The 10144-nt window shown below is 37.5% G+C and overlaps 1 protein-coding gene across 1 annotated transcript in view; it reads left to right on the top strand.

Moving 5' to 3' along the window:
- The window catches only part of LOC138046081 (matrilin-3-like), a 131656-nt gene extending 121812 nt beyond the window's left edge, over positions 1-9844 (top strand). The window contains exons 8-10 of the mRNA XM_068892760.1: positions 8136-8482; positions 9292-9532; positions 9669-9844. Of these exons, the coding sequence (XP_068748861.1) occupies positions 8136-8482; positions 9292-9532; positions 9669-9844 (764 nt within the window). The remainder of the gene's footprint in view (positions 1-8135; positions 8483-9291; positions 9533-9668) is intronic.
- Positions 9845-10144: the final 300 nt, after the last annotated feature.

Genomic DNA, 10144 nt, shown 5'->3' with positions numbered 1-10144 from the left:
GCACTTCCTGTTCAGGTATACTACTACGAACGTTACACAGCCATTTAAGATATCTGAACGTTATATATATGATAATATCAAATACCTTTATTTTGATCTGACTGACTGACCGACTCACCGACTCACTCACTGATGATCGAGGAATCGATCGGCCAATCAATGGTTAATACGATGATCGTGGGTTCCATAGCAGTCTAATCACAGGCGCCCCAATATCACAAGGCGAGTTTGCAACGCATTAAGAGAGTTCAATAGTGAAAAGAGTTAGAGAAAGTGTTTTTCTTCCAATAACTTTCCCTACCTCAAATATCTTTTTCACTTCTGTTTTGTGTCGATTCATAAGCGGTCATTGATCTAGTGAAATAAGTACTCGTTCATACCCTCTTAAGGTTGCACCGCGCATCTCATACTGCGCATAATATTGCAACTCGGAGATGGCAGCGTTTCACCCCTTCCATTTGAAGAGAGGCAATAAAGGCCGCTTTTTGCTGTTAAAGAGCTTTTTAGAGCAATCATAGTAACTCTTCGCGGTTAAGAAGGTGTTGTTTTGAAACTCTCCCCAGTCCTTTTGCGGAAAATGATCATTTTGAAGCCCAAATTATCCCTTTGCCATGCATTATCAAAGTGTTGCGAAGAAACGAGCACAGTGAACCTCCATTTTTAATGGCTCTGTTTACCCGTAATAGGTACACGGAAAACATATTTTAAGGAGAAAAAAAGTTGGATAGTAGAAGTTGTAGTATTTACATATAAATGACGTGAAACTGCATTTGGAGCCAGACACTGAGTGCAAGGTGATGACTGTAGCAGTGCAATTTGCTTACATTTCTTTGCAAGATTGAGCAATTTGAAATCACTTTACTTAAAGATTATAGCCCGGACAAACAAATAAGTTCAATTTTTCAGTAATACTCAATAGCTTTTGCTACATGACAACAATTTTTCCGGTTGATCCTGAGTTTCGAACGCTTATCGCGTAATTCGGTAAAAACACTTAGAATAAAGGGCATACAGCGCGAGAACAAGCACGGTGACCCAATCTTTTTATTACATTTTTAAAATTTCCTGTGTATGAATGTCAATAGTGCCAACTTTGAAAAAAATCTGGATAGTACGTCATTTTCAAGGGAATTACCTTAAGCGAAGCGAAGGTTGCACACTCGTCACCTCCGGAGCCTAACATCACTCTACAATTTCATCTTTCTTCACAAGCGAAAGTCCTCAATCCCGATAATATTTCCATTTCTTTATAGCCCAATGATAGTCACTCCACATACATATTATTTAGTGCTCGTAACAGTCGCGAAGAACAAGAAAATCTGAGAAACGTTCAGCTTTTTAGCAATCTTTTCATCCGTGAATGAAGGTGTGAGCGCCTACCAAAGGCATTACGCGAGCCAATAGTTCCGAATGAACCAATCAGAGCAGCAGATTTGGCTCCCATAATACCTTTGCTTTTGAATCGAAACAAAACAGAAGTGAACAACATATTTAAGGTAAGGAAAGTTTATTGCAAGAAGAAGACAATTTTTTCAACTTAACTTAGTTTTTAATAACTCTTTTCACTATTGAACTTTCTTAATGCATTGCAAAATTACCTTTTGAACTTGGAGCGCCTGTGGTCTAACCAATAGCACAATTTAGAAAACAGTCCTAAGAAAATACGCCCGCTGATTGGTTAAAAATAGAGATTACTTCATGGAAAGCGCGCGCGTACGGGATTTTCACACGAGTTGGTGAAGTATCTGAAATCGAACGAGTGAGCGCAGCGAACGAGTGAGATTTCTGATACAAAACCAACGAGTGTGAAAATCTTGTACAAAGCGCTTTCCATGCCGTAATTTGTTTATTTTATACATACTGAGATTTTATTTATTTATCCAGCTTTAATTGGTTCTCTAAAATAATTAAAAAACTCCTGTATTAAATTAACTCAGTCAGCAAACTTACATCTCTTCGTGTCTTTGAAAGAGTGTTCTTGTTTTTTTGGTCTTCGATAAACTTGTCTATAGGTTTGTCTAGAGACACAAATCTTCTTGATTGTTCAGCCATCCTCAAAAATATCTCCTAGCTCTTGATAAGTTTGAATTACGAATAGCTCGAGTACACCGAAAATATTATCTTGCCAAAGCTGCCCGACAAAGCTACCCGCGATGACCGCGATTGTGATTGGACGAAACGATTTTTTCACGTGAGAGAAACTCGTTTCGTCTCTCTGATTGGTCGAAGTAAAATCCGAAACGCTAATTTGATGCGAAAATCTCAGTATATATAAAGTAAATCGTGTTTCTATAACTCGATGGAGACACAGAACTAGCACGAGCTGTTGACGTAGTGATGGCGCGAGCAAAGAGAATTTACATTTTGATAATTAGAGTTAATAAATTGTTTTCCTTTTTCTCGTCGCGTTGTTTTCTAAAAGAAATAGGAAACATGTACTCCGTGTTTTTATCGAGTTACAGAAACATTCGTGAAAGTTTGGGAGAACTCGTAAAAGCTGTGGAAACACTTGCCAGCGGCTCGTGTTCCCACAGCATTTCTCGTTCTCCCAAACTTTCACTCGTGTTTCTATAACTCGACAAAAACACGGTACATGTTTTCTATTTCTTAAATGATGCAGGCTGTCCCGGATGCATTCATCAATAATGTCTTCCTCCCCTCCGGTGCGAAGGTTAGATCTGTACTTACTTGTTTTTGTTATTAGGGAGTTTAAGGTCTCGGTAAAGGTAAACTTGAGCGTTTCACTCAAATTTCTTGTCTTTGCAAATCTTGAATTGGTGGGCTGTGAAGTATATTTTCCCGAAAAAAAGATTCTGAAAAATTAGTTTTAAAATCGCTTTTCTTAGTTTCGCTCCATAATCTGCGCTCGAAAAATGATTGACGTATCATGTCAATCACCTGTGAAAGGATTGGGTGTTGGTTGACTTCGATCTGCTCTGATTGGCTCAGCATAATTGGCTTTTAAGTAGGGGGCGGAGTTGTTCAGCAGACCGTGAACTGCACGCGAAATCTTTAAGCTCCATTTTCTAGGGCTTTATTTTGATGCCAAAATTACAAATTCTCGGACGTTCTGTCCGAACGGGTTTTAAGATATCGCTTCCAAATTTTCAGTTCCAGTAGATGATTGCACTACGCCAAATACTGTGTGAGGAATTTTTCGTTTGTCTTCGGAGACTGATTTTATGGCACTTTTTCTGCCCAAATTAAGGGCGCGTTTGATTGACACTATTCCGAAATAAGAATACGTGGAGTGATGATTAAAACGGTATGTTTGGCGCGTTTCGAAGAAGCAAGGATAATAAAAATTTGTTTAAAATAGCATTTTAGCAGATTTTAACAATTTTAATGTGAATCTCCGTAAAAACGAAGGATTTCTAGCTTATATTCCATGTATTCCTATTCCGGAATACGTCAATCGAACGCACCCTAAGTATGAGATGAGAGTTTCGACTTTGGTGCGTGATATTTCCTTCAATTCAGAACATATCAAAAATTCCTCACACGATATTGGAATGCATTCATCTTTGAATTCGGAAGTGATATCTTAAAACCCGTCGGGACAGGAGGTCCGAAAATTTGTAATTATGGCGTTAACAAAGTGCGGCTGTTTTCGCAATTAAGTGAAGGGGCAGGAGCTTCTGCAGCAGACTCGGTCGCTATACGTTTCAGGCCTGAAAACTAAAAGGCAATATTAAATACCAAAAAACTGAAACTTTATTCAAATAATTCAATCTGTTAGCTTTAATATGATATATAGTTTGACCCTATAATAGCGGCGCGACATTTTTTTTTCCCGCGAACACCTCATTTTCCTTTACCGAGAACACGAACGGGTAAGGCAGCGACAGCTAGTACTTAAACACGAAATGCTGGAATGCCGAAAGGCCGGAACGCCGGAATACTTAAACACGGAACGCCGGAAGACTTAAACACTGGACAGTGTGTACTTTTGACAATTGCAACACTATGTTTCTCCACCCACAAGTGTTGCTGCAAAAACGAAAGTACAAAACAATGGTGAAATATAAACCCTTTTATTGTTTACAAAATTAAATAAGTTAGGATACTCTTGGATTCTCTTAAGTTAAACAACAACAAAGTTGCATTCAAAAGTGAAAAAATAGTACATTTCGAATTCTTAGAAGTCCTTGAAAAGAAAAGGAAATTTTTAGTATGTGAACTCAACAATACAGTAAAATTATAATTTAGCTGTAACCCACATTTAACAACCTGCTAAATCTTGCTTGGCTAAACAGGTTGTTATATTTTTGAGTATTAAAACGGCAAATTTCAGCCAGCAGGCTCTTACATGCTGGTTTTTACTGTATTTCAGGCCAGCGAAAGCATTAAAACAACGTTTCTCATTCATGCCTCTCTTCGCTAAGTTAAGGGACGGAACTATCTTTTTGGAGAAAGGGTGGGGGGGATGGAAAATCTTGGAAAGAAATGTTTGCAAGGACAAAAAAGCCCAAATACATTGTTTGCAAGAGACAAAAAAATAGTTTGCAAACCAACAGAGAGTATGAAGCTTATTTCAATGATTATTCTGTAATGCATTTTTTTTTGTTTAGTTATAACAATGTAAAGTTAAACAAAACTCTTCGAAAGTCACTGGCTGGGTTACATTAATTCATGAACTATAAACTTTTAGATGTTAATTCAAACAATGGTATTTTGTGTTCACTCATTCACTAAATGCGAAATAAACGGTTACAAAATACACAACTTTGGCTTCTGGGCTGACATGTTGATAATTTTCAAGTTCCCTCACAACTTCTTTTCACCACAAGTGTGCCCTCTGAGCATCTGGCAGCTTTGTAATACTAAAGTTCACTGAAGTTAACCCTGTTCAGCGGGGTTAGTGTCAGGATGGGAGACCAAAACAATAAACCCCTCATTAAACAGAAGCATCTGACCGAAAATACTATTAACGCTAACAAATGCGAACTCAGCAAGGAACAGATTTTGTTAGCTTGCTTTATGCAAAACAAATATTGATGCAAAAGCAAATAACTATTGATACACAGTTTTTAGAAAGAGCAGAAGGAAGTTTCCGGGACGGTCGATCGAGAATAAAATATTTACGACATGGAAACAACATTAATTTTGAACCGTGAATATAGAATATAAAAAGTTACGATCAGCAACAAACATTTTGGGAGATTTTTGCTACGTTCAAATAAATCGCAAAATCGAAAGTGACATGGCCGGAATTCAGCGGGCGCCGTGATGAAGTTACCGCGGCATGTTTACTCGCCAAACAGTGAAGCATCTGTGTCAAATGATGGCAAGATACCGGGTTTTTGTAAGTTTCTTTTTCTGTCAAGTGTTATAAAGTTTGACAATGAAATGAGCGAAGTCAAAACAAAGATCACAATCGCCCAACTCTTGTTTAAGCAAAGTCAAAATTTACTCTCCAAGACGCGTTCGACGTTATTTGTCACCAGGTAATTTCATCATTTTGGAAATAGCAGCTACTTTATTATTCAACTACGTCACAATTCTTCACTGATTTTGGGCTCATTTTGTTGAAACTCAAGCACGCTTCCAACAGGCCTGTGAACCCTTCCTGCTTACAGAGCAATACTAAAAAACTCCTCCCATATCACATTTCAACCTTAAGCTCGAAAATTCAATGCACAACATGATATTATAATTCACAAAGGCAGAAAATACCACAGAATCCTTTTCCAGCGAAAGATTTATTGAAACAAACAACATATTTGCTCTTAGAGGCGAAAACCTCTTCCTATTTCATTGCGTGCGTGAAGACAAGAAACTCGATCGTGTTAAATTACCATGTACTTCAGGTAAATACAGCTCACTTTGATTTCGGCTCGACGGGCGATAGCTTGTTGTCGAAGTCCATTACTCGTCGCTTTTAAGATTCCACCGCCTGTATATCCAATTGACCTGCCATTCATGAGCTTCATAAGGGTATATTTTGTTCAAAGATCCACTAAAACGTCATTCGCGTTACATGACTTTCGACGCTCGTTAAGTTAATCGTTCTACTGTGTCCACCAGAGAAATCTACGCATTTCCCACTACCCTCTCGATCCTAAGAAAATACGCGCAGAAGGCTCTATGCACAAAGCCACCACTTAGCAGGGGAGTGACAGGCAAGACTTTTACCGACACGGAAAATAACAAAAAAACCCACGAAATTAAACACAGATTTCGACTGGGTTTGCCATAGGCAACCCAGTAAAAAACGACGAAATAAAAGCAGATTCCTACTGGGTTTTCCATTCTTGCAACCCAGTAAAAAGACCCACGAAATGAAACCCAGATTCCGACTGGGTTTGGCAACCCAGTAATGAGGAAAACAGTATTGCACATTGCCTACCACATGGCACTGATATCATTTGTGAAGGATTTTGGTCCTGTCTATGATTCTGCTCGGTGGATGTTGATGGTAGTGTTTTTAAGGATTAGGTGGCATTTGGGAAATAAATAGCCTTCTTATCCTGTTTGAAATAGGAATAGTGTGTGTGGATATAATATGATGGATTTTGGGTTTGCGAGTCCTATTACGTACTTGTGCCAATTTCCTGGCTATTACGGCTATTACGAGGTCATTATTACAGTTACCTAGCTACCATGCATTTGTTTTACTATGAGTGCTTTGTAGACTGTTTTCTAAGGATGCTTTGTTTACTTGTGTTGACTTAATTTTGCACAGATATCGATGAATGTAACAGTCCTAAAAGAAACGAGTGTGACCCTAATGCAGCTTGTATCAACGCTGAAGGATCGTATACCTGCAGATGTCGTGATGGATATACAGGAGATGGACAAAATTGCACAGGTAATCAGTACGATTTTGTGAGTTAGATAAGTAAGTTAACATTTGAAATCAGAAGCAGGGATGGCGCAGTGGTCAGAGCACTCGCCTCACCAATGTGGCCAGGGATCGATTCCTAGACTCCGTGTCATATGTGGGTTTATTTGTTGGTTCTCTTCTCAACTTCAGGAACTTTATCTCCGAGTACTCCGTCTTTCCCCTCTCCTCAAACACCAACCTATTTTCTGATATGTGTTGATTTGATTGTATTTCTGTAAAGCCGTTCCCAATTAATGGCGCATCACTAAATGCACTTCTCAAGAACAATAATAATAATAATAATAATAATAATAATATTATTATTATTATTATTATTGTAATATTATTGTTATTATTATTTTTTAAAAAATAATAATCCCTTTATTAACATATTCCAAGCAAATTGCTATTTACAAGTAAGAAGTAAAACAAAAAGAAGACTATTAAAACCTATTTACAATTCATTTCCATTAAAAAAGAGACTAGTACGAAGCACAATAAACTTACGAAGATATTCTTATTTGTAGTAAGAAAAATTCATGTCATGATAGCGTTCTGACTAAAAAAAAATTGGAAATAAAGATAAGCTCCTTAAAGAAAAGCCACTCTTATTTAAAAAAAAAAAAAAAATATATATATATATGCAGATAATATCAGTCAGAAAAAAAAGAAAAAGAAAAACAACCAAATTAAAATAATAATAAATTGTAATATTTAAGAGTAATATTAAACATTGTTTATTTTTGAAAGCGTAATAAAGATGATGATGATAATAATAATAATAATAATAATAACAATATTATTATTATTATTATTATTATTATTATTATTATTATTATTATCTCTTCAATCCTTTGCTACATCATTTTCATTTTCAATACCACCTGCCAAAGTAATGTATCATTTACACTGCCTTACATATCAGTCGGGATTTATTAAGGAAGAATTCGCAGTATTGAGAGGCTCGTAAAGTTTTCTTTAGCTTGAAATGCCGTGCAGGAAAAACTTTTGTATAGACCTTGCTATTTTATCCTGATGCATAGCAAATTCAGAAACACTGTAGAACACTTAGAACACGCCTTGCATGACCGAGTTTGACATCTCACATTATATGTATCATTTTGCTGAGCAGAGAGGGTGTTACAAAAAGTCAAAGTCGTCCTAAACGGCGTTGACAAATAAAACACAAATATCGGCAGGGAGAAGAACTCCTTTCGGGAAATTGTTATGGCTTTTCAGAAGAGTAAACAGAGTCAGTTAAAAGTTTAATTGGTTGATATAATTTTTTTTAAATTTATTCTTTCTTCAGAATTTGACTGCGAAGCCGTGGCAGACATAGCATTTATTGTGGATTCATCGAAAAGCATTGGTATACATAATTGGAGAAAAATGCTAGGGTTCCTGAAAAGGATGGTTGAGGCCTTAAATGTGGGTCCTAATAAGACTCACATTGCTGTAATTGCTTTCAGCTCTAAGGCTGTGTTAGAGTTTCCATTTAACAAACTCAAGGGCTCTAATGTGACAGCACAGAAATACGGAAAACTCATAGATCGCATAAGCTTCCAGAGTGGCTTGACTTTCATCGATAAAGCTCTGTTGCTAGCGGAAAGTGATGTATTTACAACAGCAGCGGGAATGAGACCAGAATTGCCACAGGTACGATTACCATCGTTAATGTGCAAACATTTTATTGTGCTTCTGCCAAATGTTATCAATTGTATTGGGTCTAACTTGGCTTAAATTGTAGGGCACCAAGTTTTAACTGATAGGAAGGTCGTGGTTTCTAATGCCATCGATGACAAATGTCTGTGCCTAATCAGCTCTTAGTTACGTTCCATCCATCTTATTACGGATGAATTTTAAATCAAAGACGGTCAGAGAAACTTGTTTCGCGCGTGCTACAGTCCATTTGAAAATTGTAGACACAAATGAATAATAGGTTAATTAGCTTTTAAATTTTTTGGTCCTATAAGCATCAGTTGAGTAACCTGTGGACCTTACGAGCGCTTTGTGATACATTTCTTGGCCGGCTTCGTTTACTTCAGTCTTCACTGTCATTTAGACGAAGCCGTCAAAGCGACGCTTTGGGCGCCTATTCCGAAATGGCTTAGAATTAAGGTTTAGAATTAATTGCCCACGGTGGTTGCAATACAGGCAGGGGAATTTTGCAGACCGACGATTGCCGAATGGTTAGCTTTCAATTATGGCAGTGCAATGTCTGCGGTAATTCGGTCTAAGCGCCGATTTTTCAAATGGTTAGCCTTTAGTTATGGCTGCGTATATGTACAGTTATTACTTTGAAAATACCGATTTTAGAATCTTTGGCGCTCTGATGCCGTCGAAGTACGTACCTTTGAAGACAGCCGCAGGCAAGAAAACATCTTTGTTGATTCTTTGGACCCTCTCTGCATGAGTTCGTTTTCTTCTTTTTTGCAATCTCAGCATCTTGTTCCTTTTGTTTTCAGATTGCAGTTGTTATCACCGACGGCCAACAAACAACTGATAGTGGTAGTTTCACAGAACTATCAGAGGCTTCTCGCGGGCTCAAGGACAAGAATGTAAATGTGTTTTCTCTTGGTATTGGATCAGGTGTCAATGAAAAACAGTTGACCGACATTGCCAGTTCAGTTAAAAATGTATTCACTGCCCCCACCTTTGCAGATTTTACTCCTGCAGCTGATACTATTGTGGAAAATTCTTGTACTGGTAAGTTGGGTTGGAATGTAAAAGACAAAAAAAAGAAAAAAAAACTCGCGAGAACACCAACCTATTAAGCAAGGTGATAAGAGATGAGTCCGAAACTGGAAGAACGGATAATGACAAGTGAAAAACGGTCCGGAAGTTGAACTCTTCCATGAGCAAAACTTCGGACAACATGTCGATCTTTCTGAACTGAACAAGATTGCCTCTGGACCTGATAACGTGTTTAAAGTAGATTCGTTTGAGGAGTTGGAAGACAAAGCAGATGAGCTAAAGAAAGGCATTTGCGTAAAAGGTATTTCATTGATGTCTGTGTAGCCTGGTTAACAATGATCTATGGAATGTGATTTCACTCCACCTCTCCTCTTTCTTTTGAATTCCAGACTACCCTCCAAAGTAGTTTAGTCCTTTTAACCCTATATAATCTATAGTAATAATGATAATGAAACAAAACAAAGATGCTGTTTGATAGGCTACTTTAGAAATTTCATTGAGCCTCTTTGGCTTTGTTTACTTGTGTTGACTTAATTTTGCACAGATATCGATGAATGTGCCAGTCCTAAAAGAAACGAGTGTGACCCTAATGCAGCTTGTATCAAAGCTGAAGGATCGTATACC

This window comes from Montipora capricornis, chromosome 4 (genome assembly GCF_036669925.1).
Source record: "Montipora capricornis isolate CH-2021 chromosome 4, ASM3666992v2, whole genome shotgun sequence".
Classification (NCBI taxonomy): domain Eukaryota; kingdom Metazoa; phylum Cnidaria; class Anthozoa; order Scleractinia; family Acroporidae; genus Montipora; species Montipora capricornis.
This window is presented reverse-complemented; position numbering and strand designations above follow the sequence as displayed.